Raw genomic sequence first — 21,941 nt, 5'->3', positions numbered from 1 at the left:
AAAATAAAATATAGCATAAATAATTTTTATCCCTTAAAATGAAATTACAAACACAAACAATTAAAAAAGTTAGAAGTGTTAGAGTAAAGGCTATTGAAATGCACACAAATAAGCAACTTGCAATTGTTGGTCTTTATAATGGATATCTCCAGACATGGAATCCTATTAAATGTAGTTTAATTAATGAGACACAGGTTACAGAATTTCCTATAAGAACTTTAGCATTAATAGAAAAGAACAATACTGTATTAATTGGTGCTGATGATGGAAGAATATATGTGTATGAACTTAATAATTTACAAAAGCTTAATGTATTTGATGCACATGAGGATTTTATAAGAAAAATTATAGTAAACTCTGCAAATACAGAATTTTTATCTTGTAGTGATGACAGTACAATTAAATTATGGGAAATAGGACCGGCTATAAAAAACAAGCATGTTTTTAGTGGGCACACACATTTTGTTATGGATATTTGCTATAATCCTAAAAATTCTAAGCAATTTATATCTTGTTCTTTAGATGGAACTATTAAATTATGGGATAAAGAAAGTGGATTGTGTATTAAAACATTTAAAGGACATAAGAGTGGCATAAACACGCTTTCTTTTTGCAAAGATGATACATATTTCGTTAGTGGTTCAGATGATCTTACTGTAAAAGTATGGGATTTAAATAATGGAAATTGTATAAGTACATTTAAAGGGCATACAAATAATATTATAAATGTTTATGTATTTACAAAATTGCCTTTTATTGTATCATGTTCTGAAGATGGTTCTTACAGATTATGGGATATGAATACGTATGAGAATAAAGAAATTATTAATTTAAATAGCGGAAGAGTTTGGCAATTTAAGGAAAATAACGGTAATATTATGATAGGAACTGATGAAGAGTTGATATTTAATAAAGTTAAAACAGGACTTTCTTTACTTACAATGAAAAATAATAAATTGTTCTTTACTGTACAAAATATGATATATAGTTGTAGATGTGATGATTTATACAACTTAAAGAAAATAGCAGAGCTTGGGTTCTATCCTTCCTCGCTGAGTGTATCGGACAATTCAAAAACTATTGCTGTATGCGATGATAATAATTTTTATGTACACTCTTCATTGGGATTTAGAAAGAAAATTAATGGCATTGGAACTAATTTACATTTTGTTTCAAATGAAAACTTTTTAATTGCTCGCGATGGAAATATTGAATTTTTTGAAAAATATGAGAGAACTAATGCTTTCAAAGTTGGTAACCTTAAGAGTATTTTATGTGTTAATAAGTATATTTATGTTCAAACGACTCATAATATAGTTGTTTATACACTTAACGGTAACAAAATTTATACTTTTAATTTTATTGCGAATAAAATGATTGCAAATGATAAATTTCTGATATTTGTAAAAGAAAAAGAAATTTTTGTTTGGGAATTTAATGGTGAAATTATTGATGCCTACTTAGAACAGGATTTAGATATTGATGATACTGGAATTCCTGATTCATTTAAATTTATAAATAATTTTGATGCGAAAGTAAATACATTTTGTTTAAATGAAAATCTTTTCGTTTTTGAATCTGAAGGAAGAGGTTTTTATTTAATATTACAAGAAACCCCTTACTTGTACAACTTTGGTACGGTAAATGGACTAATTGGTGGGATGTTTGAGAATCATTTACTAATTATTAATCATAAAAAAGTGAATGCAATCAAATTAGATTTTGATTTTATTAACTTTCAGATTAAAGTATTGAATAATGACAAGACTGATATCAAAGAAGGTTTTAGGATTCGTGCAATATCATTTTTTGAATCTCTTAATATGTATAATGACGCATTAAATATTTGTACAAGTGACAGTCAAAAATTTGAAATTTTAATTAAATTGGGTAGATTACAAGAAGCATATGAAATGTCAAATACATCTTTGATGTATGACAGGGTTGGTAATGAATATTTAAAATGTAAAGATTTAGTTAATGCTACAGAATGTTTTTACAAATCAAAAAATTGGAAATCTTTATTATTTGTAGATTTGTTATGCAATAAGAAATATTTAAAGGAAATTGCAGAAAATGCTATTAAAGAAGGAGAAAATAATCTGGCATTTATTGCATGCATGAAGTCTGAAGACTATGTAAAGAGCGGAGAATTGCTTAAAAATACAAAATTTTATAATTTTTTTAAACAAACCTATTTGAATTAAAGTTTATTTTTGACTAAATTCTATAAAGTTTGCGTTTTATAATCGTAACTATTTATCGTAATGTTTGTCCCCGTGTTATAGTAAGGCGCAAAATATTAATCTAGAGATACCTTTTAGTAATTGTTAGCTAATTTTTTGACACAACAAAAAGACTTTTACATGCAACAAATAATTTAATTTTTTGTTTTCTACAACTTTTTTACGCTAAATGATAGCTTTCAATCACAAACTATCATTTATTTAAAAACAAGTAGAATGTTAAAATTAATTATACATTAAGAAGCTTTAAGTTGTGTTGAATGTAAACTTTAATTACCACCATAAAATATTTGTGGCAAACTTAAGACCTCTTATTATTTGTTTATAAGTATTTGATTTGTCGTTACTAGTAGTAATTTTAAATGTAAAGCAAAAAGAATTATTGATAATTTTTCTGTATTTTAGGTATTAAGATCTTTTTGTTACAATAGAATAAATATATTAAAATTTTAAAGAATCAAGTGAATCATAAGCACAATAACTTAAAACTTTATTTAGTTTTATTGATTCTATAACATTTTTTTTTCTAGTCCTTGTATGGGAAGCATTAATCTAAAAGACATGTTTCCTATAGAAGTCACTACACATAACTTATATTTTCATGAAGAAGCCTCAATTTTTTCTATGGACACTTTCAATAATTTTATAGCTACAGGTGGAGGAGATGGAATTGTTAGATTATGGCAAATAAATGATACGGAAATTAAAAAAGAGGGGGATTTTGTGTACACTACTGCACTAAATTCTTCTATTCAGCTAGTTTATAAGTCAGATCTTGTCGGTCATACAAAAGCCGTTAATTGTGTTCGATTTTCTTATTTAGGAATTTTAGCATCTTCATCTGACACGGGTCGTGTTTTATTGCACTTTAATGATAAAACGCACGTGTTAAGAGGAAGTGATGAATTAGATTGTTATGAATTAACATGGGCAAAAGATACATTATATGTCGGGTTAAGTAATGGCTTAATAGAAGAATATCAGGTGCTGTATGATGACAATTTTTATTGTAAGTTAGTTAAATCTTGTTTCTTGCATACAGATATTATTCAAGGTCTAGCTTACAACAGTAAACATTTCCTGTTGTTATCTGTCAGTAAGGATCGAACATTAAAAATTTCACAGGATGATAAGATGTTAGATAAAATTAATCTCAATACTAACGGACGATCTTTTTTTAGGCGTACATGTTTTAGTAAATGTAATAATATGTGTTTTATTACAAATTATAAAAATTCTTCAATTTTGGTCCTAACCTACCCTTTTACTGAAAAGCATTGGATTTATAAGTTAGGTCCTTTTGATTCTGAAATAGTCAAAGTTATTGAAAATAATTTACTGTTATTTGTACTTTCTAAAACAAGTCTTTATTTTTATTATAACTTTAATTTACTAGGGTGTATAGAAAATATATGTTTTAAGAGTGTGACTGATGCAACTTTATACAATAACATTCTTTTTATATCTTCTTTAGATGGATTTATAGCTACATTTAAGTGGAGAGTGGTGGGAGGATAAAATTTTAAGCAATTTTACACATTTGATTTAATTAAATTTTTTATTTTTTAGCGTTATATGATTGGTTTTATATTAAAAAAATAATATAAAAAACTATAAAGTGTTTCATTTTATATAAGATAACTTATAAATTATTGTATACAAGTGTAAATATTATTCTTTTTAGCCCATAATGGGAATACAAGATAAAATTAACGAAATTGAAGCTGAAATGGCTAGAACACAAAAGAATAAAAAGACTGAGTACCACATTGGTACACTTAAAGCTAGACTTGCCAGGTATAAACATGAACTTGACAATCCAAAAGCCAATAATGTAAAATCAGACGGGTGGGAAGTTGCAAAATCTGGTGATGCGCGTATAGCTCTTATTGGATTTCCCAGTGTAGGGAAATCAACTCTTCTCTCAAAAATAACATCTACTGAAAGTAAAGCGGCAGAACATGAATTTACAACTCTTGATTGTATAGCGGGTAAAATGGTGTATAATGGATCGACAATACAGATTTTAGATCTCCCTGGAATTATAAGTGGAGCTTCATTAAATTTAGGAAGGGGAAGGCAGGTAATAAGTATAAGTAGAACAGCAGATTTAATTCTTGTTGTACTTGATCCAAGAAGAAAAAATGATAAAAGTGTTCTTATTCGTGAGTTATACAACATGGGCATACGGCTTAATAAAAAAAGGCCAGATGTCAGTATTAATTTAACTACTGGTGGTGGCATAAATATAAACAAACAATGTGAATTAACACAAACATCAGAAGAGTCTATAACTGCGATATTAAAAGAATATAAAATTAATCATTGTAATGTTCTTATTAAAGAAAATGTGAGTACTGATGATATTTTAGATTTAGTTAGTAAAAATGTTTTTTATATTAAATGTCTATTCTGTTATAATAAGGCGGATGAGTTATCTTATGAAGAGTTTATAAATTTAAGTTTAGAAGAAGATACAATTCTTATAAGCTGTAAAAATAATTGGAATATTGATGATCTTAAAGAGGATATTTGGAAAAGACTTGACATGACGAGAATCTACACAAAAAGGAAGGGAGAGTTTCCTGATTTAGATAATCCTATTGTATTGAGAAATAATTGTACAGTATTTGATTTGTGTAAAGAAATTCATAAAGACTTTTATTCTGATTTTAAATATGCACTTGTATGGGGGAGAAGTGCAAAACATAGTCCTCAAAAAGTTGGATTGAATCATGTATTAGAAGATGAAGATGTTATACAAATAAATCTTAAATAAATTAATTTATAAAGATTTTGTAATTTAAAAGATCTAATTTTTTAATTTAACTAATATGAAATTCTAAATGTAAATTCTGTGACATAATGATATGTTTTTAATAAAACATATCTACTGAAAGATATTTAAAAAGCAATAATTTATTTTAGATCGCAAAACCAGGATCAACTTCACCAACACCTTCATATCCAAGCAATGACAATGCAGCAAGTGAAAACATTAAATGATAAGGGTCTGCCTCATTTTTAGGGCGATCAGAAAATCCACCATTTTTTCCTTGACAGGATAATATAAAATCAATAAGCATCTGTTCATTTAGTAAATGATTTTTATGAATCATTTTCATGGTTGCATACGCCCAAAAAGAATAACATACATCCTCTTTTTTATTAATTCTTCCGCTTAAACCTCCCGATTTTTCTTGCCTGAGCGCAATAAATCGACTAATATCCCTAATATTTGTATATTGAAGACTGCCTAGTGATCGTAAACTTGAAATACAACAAAATGTAAATGCACAATGCGACTCGTCGCCTTTGGCAAGACCAAAACCACCATCTGGATTGTAACATGAAATTATGTATTCTATACACTTTTTATAGTCAAATTCTATTGAATCACAATATTTGTATGGTATCTGTTCAGCAAGAGATGATCTTTCAAAATTTAAAGTTTTGTTGAGGTACAACAAATGCAGAGACAACACTGCACTACAATTAATTCTGTTATCTGTCATACCATATCTATCATTTCTAAAAGATCCATCTTCATTCATGTTACTTAATATAAAATTAATAGTTTTATTGTCATAAAAATTTTCTTTATAAATGTATAAAATTTGTAAGGCATTAAAAGTTGTTAATATTGTAGATGGATGGTTAGTAGATCCACCGTATCCACCATCTTCATTCTTGCAACTTTTAACAAAATCGACTATATCTTTCATTCCTGGATCAATACCCATAATTTTATAAGAATTAACAATCCAATAAAGTGTATTTAGTCGACACGGTTCTGAAAGGAAAAAGTCTAGATCTTTCAGGTTTCTTATTTTTTCAAGAAAATTAACATGATTTGTTAAATCTAAAATAAGTTTATTAGTAAATTTCATGGGGCAAAAAAATAAAAAACAATCACTTTATTCGGACTTCTTTAACAACTCTTCCTAAAACATTGCTCATGCTTTTTACTACATCTTCTTTTTCAGATCTTATTCTGCATTCCAAATTGACAAAGTTATCTGTTTTAGCGAGACATACATTAAAAAATATATCATCATTCTGACGAGTGGTACACAAAATATTAGCAACAAGAATATCAGCATCTTCCTTGAAGTCAATAATGGTGCCATTAACCAATTTAATAAACTTATCAAATACATTTTTAAGGCTTAATTTCGTTAGCATTTTCATTGAATACACATTCTCCCATGTCATTTTTTTCCAAGTACTTTTGAACTCTAAAGGTTCGCACGTTTTACTTTCCAGGAAATCTGACACATAAGTTTTAATCTCTGAGAAATTAAGAGTATAATGTTGATTAGCATATTCACCATTTTCATTAGGATATTTAAAAGTGACAGAACCACTTATAAATCCATTGGAACCATCTACAACCCTAAAAATCAACTTTTTAGTGATTGCTGATCTGGCTTTCATATTTTTTGGTAGATCTAAAAAAACAGATCGAATATTTTGACTTGTAGCAAAATCAAAGAGCATATTTTGCAGATAATCTTCTGTTTGATTAATTAATAGTACATTAAGAATTATTTCATACCTCGTAAACAAAACATCGGCTTCTACGTATATCGGATCTGATAATCCCGTTAATTGAACAATATTATCCAGCGTGTTTGAAGTATTTTCACAATTTAAAAAATCAATTAACTTTTCTGCTTGTTCGGTAAATTTAACATTAAACATCGGAATGTCTAAAGGAGTTAAAACATCAATATTTTTAAACTTTGTAGATTGTTTTTTTTCTACCTGTTTATAAGGCACATTAGCTGAAATAGAACGAATGCATAAAAAGATAGTTGATTTAGAAGTGGTGTCACAAAGGCCTTCTAATTTAGTAAATCCAATAAACATCGCAATTAATTTGATTTTAAGATCTTCATTGTACGGAATTCTAAAGTAAAATTCTGTTAATGAGATACACACAAAGTTTAATAAAAACTTGTTGTCTTTTTGAAAAAATAAACAGTCAAAAAAATAATTATTTTTCAGTCTGTCTTCAATAAAATTAATTATTTGATTAAAATGAGAAACTTCAGCGTATTTTACAATGATTTCAAAAGTTTTTCTAAAAATCTTCCCATATTTTATACTTTTTATAGAATTAACAAGTCCATTAATAAGTTGATTATCCTTTGACAAACCTATTAAAATCTCAATTAATTCCAAAGAAGCAAAAACCAATCCAGGAAAGTCTTTTTTTAAATTTCTTATACAAATATCATCGATTTCTTTTTCGCAAATTGCAAATTTTTTTGTAAAAATTGAAAGATATTCAATTAACAATATTTCCAAAGCTTTGTTTTTAAGTGTCATGTTTTCTATCTCTTTATACTTATTTATAATAAATTGTAAAACTAGACAAACATCTCTAGATTTACATACATTAAAAGCCAAACTTAAACAAGATTTTGACATGTCAAAATTATAAGGATTTATAAATTGTAGAATATCAATAACATATCTAGAAATATCTGTACGATCTTTAATTTTTGTTAGTTGAACTACTACCTCATCAAAATATTCTTCATGCTCTTTTAAATTATTAAATATAATTTCTACAAATTTTAATAAATTTTTTTCATCATCAAGTTCTAAAATATTTAAACAAGCCTTAAGACGTACCTCACTATCTTTATCTTCAATAAAGCAATTTATAAATTTTTTATCTAAGATCTTATCAAGGAGCATTAAGGAAAAATCCTTATCTTTAGAATTAGTAACCTCATATGCAAAAGACATAGCCTTCTCCTTATCAATATCATATAAAGAACAAAATGCCTGAATAAGACAACAAGAATCCATCTCTTTGTATAAACTTTCTTTTAAAATTTTAGGTACATCTTCATATATTCCTACCTTTTTATAAATTGTTGCTAAACAATAATAAGCACTTCTTCTTACATAGCCAACAGAATGAGTAGTATTATCTTTAATGGATCTATAACAATTATTTAACACATCTACAGATCTTAATTTAGAAACAAATTTTAGTGTAAATCCTCTTACAAATTCGTTTGGATTTTCTAAATCTTTTCTTATTTGGTTGTTCAATAAAAGAATTTCGCTGTCATTAATTAAAGGCAGATAAATTTCTAAAAAATAATATAATAATCTCTTAAGTTCATTGTTTTCCATAAGTAGAACTTCTTTTAAAATTATATGAAGTAAATGATCATTTGCTTTTCCTTGACTTACATACATTATTAATTCTTTCATTCCTTCTATTTTTTTTTCTAAAGATTTAGATTGAATAAGTCCTAGTATCTGTTCTTGAGAAATTTCTTTAATGTCATGAATATACAGAGAAGTTTTAAACATTAAGGGTAAAAAAGTGAGAATTATATAAAAAATCTTAAGAATAAAACCTTAGAAAAAGAACAAAAAATTGAATTTTGCATTTTCATTAATTTAAATTCCATAAATAATATTTTACAAATAACATAAAGATAATACTTTATAGTAAATGATCTAAAAATAAAAATTTGTTTTTTCCGTAAATTTAATTCTGTTACAACATATAAATTTATGCTAATTTTTTTTAAATTTAAATTTTTTAAACCCCTTAAAATGTCAAAATCGGACTTGCGTGTTTTAGAACCATTGTCTGCTCACAAGGCCAGTGTTACTTGTATTCAAAAGCTCAGAAATGGCTCTTCTAACGTATTATTTAGTTCATCTAAAGATAGAAGTGTTTTTTATTGGGCACTTAATAGTAATGTAGACAGTGAGTTTGGAAAGCTTTACAAAGAATTCGGTCGAAAACACAAGAAAAACATTACAAGTATAGCTTTGTCATCTAACGGCGATATGTTGGTTTCAGTAGGTGCTGATAAGGTGGGTTACATATGGGATGTCAAATCAAAAGAGGCCACAGCTGTTCTTAGAGGCCATGATCGTGATATTTTAGCTGTTGCTATTAATAAAGATGATAATAAGATTTGTACTGGATCTGTTGACTGTTCTATTAAATTATGGAACACCAGAGGAGAGCTTATTAATACATTTGGCCCTGGATATGAAAATTGTCATAAAAGTTGGGTTACGTGTTTAGCTTTTGATTCTATGAATGAGAATATTTTGTATTCTGGTTCTAAAGATGGAACAGTTAAAATTTGGAATGTTGAAGATGGAACCCTTTTACGTACGTTTATTGAAGGTAACGTTTTGGATTATCAACGTTATGAAAAAGAAAGCGGAGAAAAACCTAAAGATTATGATTTAGCACTAAGTGTCACCTGTCTTGCTTTTTGTGAGGGAGGAAATCTTTTAATCTATGGTGGTAAGAACAATAAAGTTTATATTGTTAAACTAGATACCAATGAGTGTGTAGGAACTGTTATAGTTGAAAATATAGTTAGATCAGTTACATCTTTTGAATCTTTTGCAGGAATCGCAATAGGAACAGATGATGCAATATATGTTTACGATGTTTGCAATAAGACTATTATAGCTACTTTTAGCTTATTATCAATAGGAAAGGGTATTTCTTGTAATTCTATTGTCAGTAAAGAGGACATTTTGTACTGCGGATTATCTAATGGACAAATTTTATCATTAGAATATTCAAGAAGAAGCGAATAAATTAAATTTTTATTAAAAAAAGTATTTTTAATTTTTTATAAGACGAAGTAGGCTTTGTATAAGTAAAGGCTTAGAACAACTTGCTTTTTTGATTAGAATTGCATCAACTATATAAATTAATTTAAAGCTTAATTACTAACATTTTATTACAAATATTGTAAAACTCTTTTTGTATTATCATAATACATTAAATATCATACTTTTTCTGCTAAAAGAGTGTTTAATTCTTTTAATTAATATTCAACAGTAGTTTTTGTACAACAAAAAAATTAATTAAAACAACATAAAGTTAAATTTTTTAACGTACCACCAAGTTTGGGTATTAAGAGATGTAGAATACAGTATTTATAACAAAAGGATTAAATATCATTTTTCATGTGTTATAATTTTAGATTTAGCTAATACTTTATTATTAAAGCTTGTGAAATTTATTGCGTTTTCTTGCAATAATTGTCCACACATCATATAATAAGTTTTTGTCAAAAATTTATAATTCAACTTTTTATTAATATTTGCTTTTAATTAGTTTATACAATGAAATATAAAATTATGATGTTAGCAGAATTATAGAAATTTATTTTAAAATGTGCACTTATTATTACAACAGTTCTCTAAATATTTACAATTTATATCTTTGTCCCTACTAATATTTCCTGTATTTTACAACAAAAACTACAAATAATATATTATTATATTACATTTATATTTGGTTTAAAGTACTAGTCTACGTGTTTTATTTATTTTAAAAATAAAATAAAATTACCAGTTAATTTTTTGCTTTAAAATACTAATTACAAATTGTTTTATTGAATTTTGAAAGTCGGTCATAATTTTAAAAATATCTAAAACATTCTAATTTATTACTTATAATCTAAAAGCCTTATCAGTTTAACAATTTACATCTGTTAAAATTTTATAGCACATTTAAAAAGATCCTTGGACATTTACGCATTTTAGGACATTTCCGGCTCATATATAAAAAAATTACTTATAGAAGACAAAAATTGAAATAAAAATTTGGGAGCAACAACATTCCTGTTAGTTTTGTTCCAATTAAAAATAAGTATTATGTAAAGAAAACAACTTCAATCTATACGTTTTGGGCACGTTTGAATAAAAATTGCAGAGGTTTATTTCAAACTAAAAGTAATAATGAAAATAATTTATATTATTCTAAAATGCATGAAGTAGCTGAAGAATTGGGCAATGATGAAATCAGAAAATTTTAGTGTGAGAAAAAATGATACAAGATATCCAACTAACCCGGAAACCAATTCATGACTTAATATATTTTTCAGAATCAATATTAGATGATCGCGACAGACAAAAGCTATCCAAGATAGGCAGTTTAAAAAGTGGATTTAGACGACTACAAGAAAGCTCCTATAATTTTAGTCACAATAATAATTATGATATACCTGTGGGCTAATTAAAACAAGATCGGATTATAACTTTATCCAATTTGACAATTTTTTCAAAAGAAATATTCCTTGTAATGTAAGAAAACTAAAAATTTAAGAGTGGCTAGGGAACAAAAATTATTAGCACGTGATGGCGCATTTTATTCGTGACCTAAAGGATTTTACCATTTGTTTGGAGGCTTTTTATGTTTTGAATTTTAGATATATTTCTTCTGCCTATTTTTTACTTTTTTACAAAAATCAAGAAACACATACAGTATGCTTAAAAAAAGGAATATTTTTCGGAGCTTTATGTAAGTTAAGTTATAATAAAAAATAATTACTTTTAGTTGTAAAATTTTTAAATGTGCTTTTTTACAGTGTATTTGGTTCTTATTTGTTTTACATTAAACGATAAATTAATAAAAAATTGTTTCAAAAAAAAGAAATATTTTTATTTTAATACTTAGTATCATTTCCTTTTGCTCTAAAACATGCTAAAGATCTTTTGTAATAGCTTAAAGCCAATTTTTGACACAATTCTAATGGAATTTGCTGCCATCCATGTACTATTATTTCTTTCAATTTATTAAAATTTTTGGGGCAATATTGTAATAATTTTTGCTGTACTATAGCCCAAGGGGCCTCTATTGAATTTAAATCTAAAGATTGTGCAGGCAAATAAAGAAGTTTAAATTGTTTTGATTCGAGATACAGTTTTGTAAGCTTTGCAGTATGCTTGAGATCATTGTCTTGTTAAAAAATGTAATCTTGCAGACCCATTAATCTAGCCTAATCAAGTAGATTATTAGATAAAACATACTTAATACTCAGAATTCATTTTACCTTTAATAAAAACAAATTTTCCTACACCAAAGTATGAAAAACATCCTATACCATTACTGACTCTCCACCATGCTTTACAGTAGCAGGCAAATTAAGTGTTTTAAGAATTTTTTGATGATACAGATTTATATGAAAAAATAATTAACGATATTTCTTTCACTAGCAATGGCTTTAAAGGATAGATTGTGTTTTAAAAAATAAAAAAATAGTGCACAACCAAGATTGTAGAAATACTTATGATATTAAGAAATAAAGAAATTTTCGTTGAGTTAAATTATTTAAGAGAAACAATGATTATTATAAGACAAACATAGAAATTAAAGAAAAGAGAAAAAAGTTAAAATAACTAGAAATATTAATTCTGCAAATGTATTACATTGTTTAAAAAAACATGTGAAATTTATTATTTTAAAGACGAGTTTATAGAATAAATTTTATTTTTCACAATCCTTTTTTTGGGGCTAATTTTTTGAAATTTTCTTTTATACTGCGAACGAACAGATGCACAAAAGCGAATCTGTTTGACCACGATCACTATTTAGAAATTCAACCTTAATATTTGAATTAAACAAATCATTGTTAAAATTATGTATTGTATATTTTAATTAGCAATCTAATACTTGCATAAATTAATCTTTAAATATGTAGGTAATTTATTTAAAAATAGTGAAATATTTTAATCAATTTTTGTTACAAAAACTAAGATTTTGATATTTTAGACTCCTTTATTTAGAAGCAGAAATAGTTCTTTGCTTTCATTAAGTATAACAAATATCATATTCTATAATCTTTAAACTAATTTTATCATTGACTTATTAGCTATAAACCCTATTGATTCTTATTTTTTTATTAATTATTTTAGATATTGCTACTTGTTAGTCATAAGATTTTAATTTAAAAGAATAAAAAAATTGAAAAAATAATAGCATGTCAAATATTTTAAATATATTTTTAATGAATTTATTTTATTGTAAATCTATGTAGGTTCGATTAGCGAGAAATATTTTATAAATTAATTATATTTTATTCTTTATTTTAAAAATTTGAATAAATTAAATATAAATTTTATTACTAAAATATCTTTGCAAGATAATAAGAATTTTTATTTAAATTCATAGCAATAAATATTACTTAAGTTTATTAATGTTACAATATCAAATAACTCTTTAATTTGTAACTTAGCCTTTTTACGTTTAAATTGGTGGTTAAAAATATTGCTAAATTTTTTATTATAAAATATTTTAGATCGAAAATTTTTTATTACATTCGTAAGATTTTATTTTTTTAATCCTTAAATGTTTCTTTCTTTTGTATGTAAAGCACGGGGCTTAATATTGTTATACAACTTCGGTAATTATCTTTTTGAATACATTTGGTCTTACTTGACTAACTCAACAGTTTGGGAAAAGATTGAAAATAAATTTGTAGTAGTTACCGGTGCCACACAAGGGATTGGTAAAGAAATTTGTAAACAACTAGCATTTAGAAAAGTAAAATTATTGATGATCGATAATAATAAAGACAAACTAGAATCTTTAAAAAATGAATTGGCCAGTCAAATTGAGTGCGAATTTTATGTTATTGATTTTAAAATTACCGCAGAAAATTATAATGTTTTTTCATTTCTTGAAGATTACGATGTGGCTGTTTTAATAAATGCAGCAACTACAGCTGACAGAGGTGTAGAATCTTTTTTAAATCGTAGAAATGACGTAATTATTCAAACCAATATCTTAAGCACAGTTCATATCACTCATAGAGTCGCCGCACAAATGACTGAAAAAAAATTAGGATATATTTTATTTATCGGTGATTCTGCATTTGATATACCCGTTCCATACATTGCAGTTTATTCCGCCACTTTAGCATTTTTAAACCAGTTTGCCTCATCTTTATATTACGAAATAAATAAATACGGAATCGTAGTTGAGTATATAAACTACAGTCCAGTTTTAAAAGCACAATTAGATACATATAATTCTATAGATACAAAAAAATTTGTAACTTCACTATTTAAAACATTTGGCTCGAACAGAAGAATTATTCCTAGACTTAAACATATTTTTTGGCAATGTATTGTAGATTTAATTCCACGTTGGATTATAGGTCGTTATAAGTCAAACATACACGAGAAAATAGAACTTAAAAGAGAATTTTTAGAACAAAAGAAAAAACAATAAAATAAATATTTTTTTGGTATTAATGTATTAAACTCTACTATTATTTTTTGTAATAATGTATCTTAAATTACACATTTCATTGCATTTTAGAAACATCTTTCTATGCAAAAGTTTATGCACATTTTTGTTAAAATATCACCCAACCTTTGAAATATTTTTTGCTAAAGTTTGAAATTAAATAATTTGGAAAAATATAAATTTGTAAATAATACAAAAATGGTTAAAATAACCCAAAACTGCACGATTTTTGATATAACCAAAAAAAAAATTCCCCTTATCTTTTGATGTTACAACAGAAGAAGCAATGTGAAGAAATTTTAAATATGATTCGAATATGTATTTTTGCTCGTGTTTGCCAAAAATGTGGATCAAAAATTGTACAATATGGCATATCAATGGTACGTTGCAAAGACAAGTTTTGTAAAATAAGATATTCTATTTTTAAACATACTGCTTTCTTTTCTCTTAAAATTTCTCCTTCGACCTTTTTAAAAATCATTGGTTTATTTTTAACAATCTTTCATTCGAGCTTATTTCAAGAATTACAAATATATTAAAAAATAAAGTCTCTGCTGTGATTTACAAATTTAATAAAGAATCTATATATAATAAATATTCTGAGATAATTAATTTTGGGAGAAACGGAAATATAATAGAGATGATGAAAGCAAGTTGTGGAAGAGGATGTATAATAGAGGTCATGGGGTTGACGATATTTGGATCTTTGGTGCAGTTGAGTGCCATACTCGTACGATTTTTGTTGTGTCCGGTGATGCAAAGAAGTAGAACAGAACGTGAAAGTATTATTTTTATATACATTTTACCGTATTCTATAATTTACAATGAGTGTTTAAAAGGCCATCCTCATTTGAAACTTTATTGATTTGCACACAAAAACGTAAACCATTCAAAAAAAGTTTTAATTAAAAATAAGATATGCATACAAATACTTTAGAAGAAAAGTCGTCGAGTTTAAAAAGAAATGTGCCCTACAGAAATAGAACAGCTTCATTAGTAAGAATAGATCTCCTTAGGTATATGCTTTGGAGAAATCAACCAACAACAATGTTAAAGAATTTACTATATATTTCTTTTTTTTTACGAATATGAATTTTTAATGTATAATACAAATTTTTTTTAGATTTTATAACAAAAAATTTTAGAATTTGGCATATTTATTTCGCAAAAGTTACTTTTTTTAAAAATAAGAATTTATAATATTGTTTTTACAAAATGAAAATGCAAAATAAGAGTAAATTTTTTTTTTGAGTATATTAAAAATCGTGCAGCTTCAAGGGAGTTTTCTCCAAAAAATGAATTGGTTGTATTTTCGTGCCCAAAAGAGCACCTTTTGTATCATTGTGCCCACTGGGCGCAGTAATACAAGTTATTGTTTTAAAATAAATAAAAATTTAATAAATATATTTAAAGATTACAAGTTATTAGTTTCAAACATTTTTCAAATGATATTTCGCAATTCATTAATTTATTTGCCATTAATCATTCAGTTATTTCTTTATCTTTCATCCTTACAAACAAATTTTAAACTCATCGATTCACGTTTTTAATCAGTGAAAGCAAAAGAGATATTAAAGATTTTGGGTGAGAAAATGTTTTACATTTTTGTGCCCAAAAATTAAACGTTTAATTTTATAAAGACAGTATAAATAAGTTTTAAACTCGTTTTAAGAATTAATTTTTAGAGCAATAATAAAAAAGTAAATAACACTAATTAATAACGGAATTTTAATTTAAACTGTGACATGAGACTTTAATGAAAAGGCTTTATCTTTTTAGCTCGCATGAAATTATTAAGTATGTAAATCGTCTTAAATGGTTTGATAATATATAAATGAAAATATTTAAAAAAAGTTATAATTAATTAAGATTTGTAAATGGTGATAGATTAATATGAAAATATATTAATAATTCTTAGAGAAGACAATGCCTATGCATTAAGTATTATTAAGAATACAGTATAGAAATTTAAATATAATAAAGACAACAATTATTAACAAGGCAGTTGATTTAATAAAAAGATAGAAAATCAATTGACTGACCATTATATATAAAGTAAATGAATTTTTTCCTTTTTAATACTAAATACAAAAAGCATATTCTAGAATATATATGTTTATGTGGTATGAGAAAATATGCAAAACTTATTTAAATTGTTCAAGTAACAGGTAGAACAAATAATTATGCAATAAATATCATTTCTGGATATTTCATTTAAACTTGATTTTAATAACCAATAAATAGAGACTTTTTAACATTTAGTACTATAAATGTTTTAAAAAAATTGAATTTTTTAATTACCTTAATTTTTGAATTCTAACTCAAAAAGTGAAATTACTATTTGATGTGTCCTCCGTCAAGGTGTTGTTCAATAATAGAATATACATGATTATGATTTATTGAGCTCATATTCGACTTGATCATGCCTCTGATTTAAGAATGAGATTTTATATCAAATTTTTAATCTATGTCAAGAATATCAAAATAACCGACATTTAATTTGATATTAATACTGTGAGGATACCACACCATTACTATGAAAAAGCATCTTGATATTAAATTTAGTTCAACTTTTCTTCAGATATTTAATATATTTTAAATAACAAGTTAAAAGTTAAAACAGAAACCAATTAATTAATTCTTAAAAATTTTCATCAAAAATTAAAGATTAACTGTAATTTATAAGATTATTGTATTTCTATTTCAAAAAAATATTTTTTGATTTATTGAACTTCACTTTTAAGGTAGTACAAAAAATGTTTAAATTGTACTGATAACCAAATGTTTAATAAAAGGATTTTTATTTTTTAATTTATCTCAAATAATTTTTGTTTCTACTCTACTATCTAAATTATAAACTATAAATGACTTTTTTAGTAAAATTAAAAATAAAAAATAAAATTTTTTTGACAAAAATCAATCCATAATTGTCATTTAAATTTTCCTTATGCCTTAAATTGCAATCACTATTTTTTTAATTGGTTTTTAATTTATCATACTTCAGGTCCTAAAAATGATTTTATAAGATTTTTATATGATATTTCTTTATATGTTTATTAATTCTATGTCGTGTTTAAATAAATTTTTGATATTTTTAATTACACAATATCGAATGTTAAAAGTACAACAATTTGTCTTAATTAAATAATAAATAATTTCATAATATTTTTTACATATTCCAACCATTATTTGTATGTAATCATCACAAATTAGATCTGGTACCTGATTAGTTAATTATACCTTCAAAACAATTAATGTGATAAATTATTTTTTTATTAACAATGTAAATAAGATAGCTATTTAATTAAAACCCCCTTTTTAAAAAGTTATATGTTATCCAGAACTCGCTGAAACTGTGTTATTTTTAAAGCAAACGCAATTAAAGAAATTAAATTATTTCATTTATTTATGATTTTTATCGTATTTATAGTTTTAAAGGGGTAAAGATGAAATCTCCTTTTTAATCCTAAGAAGACTATTAGTTTCCTAATAATTTATTGGTCAAAAAGACTACAAAAAATTATGATTGGTTTTTATGTGAAAGTACATAACAGTTATAACTAACTTTTTTTGTAAGAGTTCAAATATGTATCATTAGAGTAATCTGCATATCTTTATGTCCACAAAAATATGAATTATTCTTAAAATAGTTTTCAGTGAAACATTATTTTAAACTTCGTCTTTGTTTCTAATAATAGCTTTTTCTGTGTGATAATGGATTATTGTAGTTGTTAATATCTTTTCTTTTGTGACTCTAAATTAAAAAGTTTTTTCACAAAGATGATTGTAGGAAGTTTCGTCAAAAATATAAAGTTTACGCTTCCACAAGCGATAAAGATGTGTCGTATTCTTGGAAAAGGATACTTAACTTACGGTGGTTCTCTTCAAAATTGTCATAAAAACTTTTTTAAATTTTTTCTTCTAATTTATTCTCATTGAAGCTAAAAAAAATAAAATATTTTGAAGAAGAAATTTTTAAAAAATATTAAGCATGTAGTAAGAATACTACAATATATTAGTAAAACAACCGAAAAAATGTTTAAAACTTAATTTATTGAATTTCCAGAATTAGATATTCTTGGCCAGCATTCAGCAACTTCTTTTGGTATAGATCCAGCTATCTGCCCTCCTCTCATTTCACCTTTTGTTGTAATAAGTACGGCAGCATTATCTTCAAAGCCGATATGTGTACCATCCTCTCTTCTCCAGACCTTCTTTTGTCTCACTAACACAGCATAGTGTACCTTTTTTCTTAAATCGGGTTTACCTTTTTTACAAGATACGACAACAATATCACCAGGTGCAGCAGCAGGATATCTATTAAGTCTGCCTTTGTATCCTCTAACACCTATAATTTTAAGTAATTTGGCGCCAGAGTTGTCAGCACACTTTAATAAAGTCTCCATTTGACATCCTTTAGTCATTCTACGGTGAGGCTTTCTTGCTATTTTTTTTTCAGATGCGTCGCCTTTTTTTTCTGCTGCCATTGGGGCAAAAAATTAATAAAATATTTCAAAAGTAAAAATTTATTACTGTTCAATACAATCTACTGTATCTAATATAGAATCTCTAATAGGATATATAAGTTTACAGCCCTCGCATTGTAAATAACCATTAACTATATCTATCTCAAAAAGTAATGTTTTAACATTTTTACTTACTAGAGGATTTGTAATATCGTCGTCAGTAAGAAAATCAAATTGGGGCTGTAAACGCTTTAAAAATTCTTTCATTTCATTGTTTTCTAAAAAGCCCTTTAAAAGTTCCGTATTATAATTTGTTTCTACGTGTCTTTGTTCTTCAATATTTAAAATAGTATTAGTATTAAAAGTACATCTTTGACATTTAAAGACCGCTTGTACAAAAATTTTCATTTTATGGGTTGAGATTTAAGACTTAAATTGGAAAATGTTCAGACAAAAATAAAAAATTATTTATTTTGATTTGTTAATTTTATTATTTTAAAAAAACTACCCCTCTTTTATGTCATTTGGTCCTGGCGAAGATTTTATAGATATTTTCAAAAAGACTTTGAAAAAAAACGTAAAAATAAACGATAAAGATTTATCTGAAGCTGTAAACAACATGCTTATAAAATCAAATATAAAAAATTTTAATGAATACATTCGTACATTTAAATATCGCAATTATCAGAACATCGAAGATTCTTTAGAAAAATATAAATATAAAAAATATTTTTACAGACATGCTGGCGACTTGCTCGGACATTCTGGACAAATAGAAAGAATTACATTTGATAACACAGGTAAACATGTTGTAAGTGGTGGATCTGATGGAATGATTAAATTTTGGGATGTTGAAACAGGATTTTTGATTCATACCTGTATAGGACATAGAAATTTAGTTAATGATTTATGTTTTAGTAAAGATGGGAAATTTTTTGTATCCTGTGATTTTAATGGCATTATTAATGTTTGGGATTTATCAAACTTTACAATACATTTCACAATTAGATGTTTCACTGGTGTTACATTTTCAGAATTTTTTGAAATTAAAAGTCAAAAAGATGTTTACAATCTTGTTGTAATTTTTTGTAATGGATTAGTAAAAGTTTACAAATTTAATTTAAGTGGTCTTGTTGAAGAAAAAGAAAATGATTTTACATTAGATGAACCTTATAAAGCGATTTGTATTACAGATGGGGGACGATTTTTGCTTCGTGCTGGTTATTGGCCCTATTTAATTCTATTAGATACTTATAATATTGATAAATGTGTAATTTTTGAGACTAATAACTTGCAGGTACAAACAATTTGTGCAGCAAAAGACTGTTTGAAGTTTGCTGCTGGATGTGGAAACTGGCTTTTTCAGTGGACTTATTTTTATGAAGGCTGTTCTTCTATGGGTAATTTTAGCCGAACTACAAAAATTATCGCTGGTCATTGGAAAAAAACTGTTTTTAAATTAGACACAGAAGATTCTTATCAGATTGATAACATGAGCTATCTAAAAAATGGATATTTAGCGTGTGTTTGTACTGATCTTAAAATTAGGATTTATTCTGATCGAATATTGCGATACACGGTAGAGGTAGATGAAATGGGAAGTATTTGCGCACATCCTTTTGAAAACATTTTTGCTTATCATGGCCAGTTTCTTAAATTTTATTTTTTAGATAAATTAATTAATTGTGAGAAAATTAATTTTACTGTAAATGATTGTCAGTTTTCAAATGATGGTGATTATTTTGTTATTGGTGACGAGTTGGGAAATGTAAGAACTTTTTCGCTTAACCATGATAAGTACATTTTTTCTGAACAGTTTTTTTTATCAGATTTTGAGCATTTTACAACAACTAATAATACTTTATACAGAGAATGTAAAAATGATTGTACTTTAGATTCAAATAGAAATAAGAATGAAGGCTGGTTACTCATTGATTATTCTTCGCGTCCGATTAATAATGCAAAAAATGTTTTAATTGAAGAAGCAGCATTTGTTCATCTTATTTCTAAATATCTAGATAAGTCTAAATACAAAAGAAAATTTTGTGCAATAGACATTGAAACGACTACAACAACTACAGAGATTGAAGAAAGTGAAGGAAGCGTAGACTTTAGTGATGAAAGTTGTTCGGATACGCAGGAAATAATAGAAAATGAGAACAGGTCAAGTGAAGAAGAAATTATTGTTAGAAGGCGAGGAGTTTATAAGGATCCTATACTACCTGTTGAAAATAAAATTTCTGTCACATTACGTCGTAATTATATTGAATCAATTGAATATCCAAAACCCCGAATGGTTAGGTTAAGAAGAACTAGTAATAATGAAGATGAAGGGTTGGAATTTTTTCATTATCAAAGAAAATCAGTTAAGAAAAGAAAAAAAACAAAAGAACAGGATTCTTTATTTGAACAAGGGTTTAGAAGAAAATCTAGTGACTCGTCAAGCTCTAAAATTAGACTTAGGCGGCATATGTTACTAGAAGATTAAGGCCATTTTTGCTTATTATATTCTTCGTCTGGTAGATATACATTTTTGTTTCTTATTATTTTAATTTATACAAAATTAAATAAGTTATAATATTTGAACTAAAAAATTAATTATTAACGATATTTTTCTGCTTTTTATTGATAATTTGTTTTTGAAAAAATTTTACTTTTTGATTTAAAGTTCATTTTAACTGAATAACAAAATGTTTAAAAAATAAAAACTTTGGAAAATAATTTTTAATGTCTCTTATTTATGCAGAACATTATTATTTAATAACATATTTTTCTTCTTTAATCGTCTATTTATTTGGCTTGATGCACAAATCTTTTGTTCATACAGTAACTGCAGAAAAAAAATATGCATATGTAAGTTGATTTATGAAATATTTTGAATTTTTAAAAAACATTTTCAATTTAATTTTTTTTAAATGACAAAATAAAAAAAAATATAAAGAATTAAACTTACAAAATAATTTATAAAGTTTGGATTTTAAACATAAAGCAAATTTCTAATTTACATGAATGGACCATATTGATGTTACAGCCTATTATTATTGTAAATATACATAGCAGAAGATATTTATACTTTATAATTTTAATTAGTAAAATTAATTATATGAAAATTAATTTGTGAATATTAAACTTGGACATGTCAAACAACCATTAATTTATTTATGTTTGACTTCTGACTATTTA

The 21,941-nt window shown here is 25.7% G+C and overlaps 12 protein-coding genes across 12 annotated transcripts; 8 read left to right on the top strand and 4 right to left on the bottom strand.

Moving 5' to 3' along the window:
• Window positions 1–38: 38 nt before the first annotated feature.
• Window positions 39–2,207, top strand: AAJ76_200086792 (coatomer subunit beta; the record flags this gene model as incomplete). Its single annotated transcript, XM_024474523.1, has 1 exon — window positions 39–2,207. The coding sequence occupies one exon, from the start codon at window positions 39–41 to the stop codon at window positions 2,205–2,207; it is 2,169 nt and encodes a 722-aa protein (XP_024332289.1).
• Window positions 2,208–2,783: 576 nt separating this feature from the next.
• On the top strand, window positions 2,784–3,764 carry AAJ76_200084047 (chromatin assembly factor 1 p60 subunit; the record flags this gene model as incomplete). Its single annotated transcript, XM_024474522.1, has 1 exon — window positions 2,784–3,764. One exon carries the CDS (start codon window positions 2,784–2,786, stop codon window positions 3,762–3,764), a length of 981 nt encoding a protein of 326 aa, XP_024332288.1.
• Window positions 3,765–3,936: 172 nt separating this feature from the next.
• On the top strand, window positions 3,937–5,025 carry AAJ76_200082894 (developmentally regulated gtp binding protein; the record flags this gene model as incomplete). The annotated part of the gene is made up of 1 exon (XM_024474520.1): window positions 3,937–5,025. One exon carries the CDS (start codon window positions 3,937–3,939, stop codon window positions 5,023–5,025), a length of 1,089 nt encoding a protein of 362 aa, XP_024332287.1.
• Window positions 5,026–5,170: 145 nt separating this feature from the next.
• AAJ76_200080695 (geranylgeranyl transferase type-2 subunit beta) lies at window positions 5,171–6,136 on the bottom strand (the record flags this gene model as incomplete). The annotated part of the gene is made up of 1 exon (XM_024474519.1): window positions 5,171–6,136. One exon carries the CDS (start codon window positions 6,134–6,136, stop codon window positions 5,171–5,173), a length of 966 nt encoding a protein of 321 aa, XP_024332286.1.
• A 22-nt stretch (window positions 6,137–6,158) lies between these two features.
• AAJ76_200078246 (coatomer subunit beta) lies at window positions 6,159–8,585 on the bottom strand (the record flags this gene model as incomplete). Its single annotated transcript, XM_024474518.1, has 1 exon — window positions 6,159–8,585. One exon carries the CDS (start codon window positions 8,583–8,585, stop codon window positions 6,159–6,161), a length of 2,427 nt encoding a protein of 808 aa, XP_024332285.1.
• Window positions 8,586–8,834: 249 nt separating this feature from the next.
• On the top strand, window positions 8,835–9,848 carry AAJ76_200077996 (guanine nucleotide binding protein beta subunit; the record flags this gene model as incomplete). Its single annotated transcript, XM_024474517.1, has 1 exon — window positions 8,835–9,848. One exon carries the CDS (start codon window positions 8,835–8,837, stop codon window positions 9,846–9,848), a length of 1,014 nt encoding a protein of 337 aa, XP_024332284.1.
• Window positions 9,849–13,389: 3,541 nt separating this feature from the next.
• AAJ76_200073441 (estradiol 17-beta-dehydrogenase 12) lies at window positions 13,390–14,274 on the top strand (the record flags this gene model as incomplete). The annotated part of the gene is made up of 1 exon (XM_024474516.1): window positions 13,390–14,274. The coding sequence occupies one exon, from the start codon at window positions 13,390–13,392 to the stop codon at window positions 14,272–14,274; it is 885 nt and encodes a 294-aa protein (XP_024332283.1).
• A 284-nt stretch (window positions 14,275–14,558) lies between these two features.
• On the top strand, window positions 14,559–14,831 carry AAJ76_200072272 (hypothetical protein; the record flags this gene model as incomplete). The annotated part of the gene is made up of 1 exon (XM_024474515.1): window positions 14,559–14,831. One exon carries the CDS (start codon window positions 14,559–14,561, stop codon window positions 14,829–14,831), a length of 273 nt encoding a protein of 90 aa, XP_024332282.1.
• A 379-nt stretch (window positions 14,832–15,210) lies between these two features.
• Window positions 15,211–15,384, top strand: AAJ76_200071620 (hypothetical protein; the record flags this gene model as incomplete). The annotated part of the gene is made up of 1 exon (XM_024474514.1): window positions 15,211–15,384. One exon carries the CDS (start codon window positions 15,211–15,213, stop codon window positions 15,382–15,384), a length of 174 nt encoding a protein of 57 aa, XP_024332281.1.
• Window positions 15,385–18,338: 2,954 nt separating this feature from the next.
• Window positions 18,339–18,779, bottom strand: AAJ76_200068052 (60s ribosomal protein l23; the record flags this gene model as incomplete). Its single annotated transcript, XM_024474513.1, has 1 exon — window positions 18,339–18,779. The coding sequence occupies one exon, from the start codon at window positions 18,777–18,779 to the stop codon at window positions 18,339–18,341; it is 441 nt and encodes a 146-aa protein (XP_024332280.1).
• Window positions 18,780–18,821: 42 nt separating this feature from the next.
• Window positions 18,822–19,166, bottom strand: AAJ76_200067665 (methyltransferase mtq2-trm112; the record flags this gene model as incomplete). The annotated part of the gene is made up of 1 exon (XM_024474512.1): window positions 18,822–19,166. The coding sequence occupies one exon, from the start codon at window positions 19,164–19,166 to the stop codon at window positions 18,822–18,824; it is 345 nt and encodes a 114-aa protein (XP_024332279.1).
• A 109-nt stretch (window positions 19,167–19,275) lies between these two features.
• Window positions 19,276–21,246, top strand: AAJ76_200067555 ((myosin heavy-chain) kinase; the record flags this gene model as incomplete). The annotated part of the gene is made up of 1 exon (XM_024474511.1): window positions 19,276–21,246. The coding sequence occupies one exon, from the start codon at window positions 19,276–19,278 to the stop codon at window positions 21,244–21,246; it is 1,971 nt and encodes a 656-aa protein (XP_024332278.1).
• Between the last annotated feature and the right edge of the window lie 695 nt (window positions 21,247–21,941).

This window comes from Vairimorpha ceranae (assembly GCF_000988165.1).
Source record: "Vairimorpha ceranae strain PA08 1199 chromosome Unknown NODE_2, whole genome shotgun sequence".
Taxonomy (NCBI): domain Eukaryota; kingdom Fungi; phylum Microsporidia; family Nosematidae; genus Vairimorpha; species Vairimorpha ceranae.
Note: the sequence above shows the minus strand (reverse complement) of the source record. Positions and strands in the feature narration are given on the sequence as shown.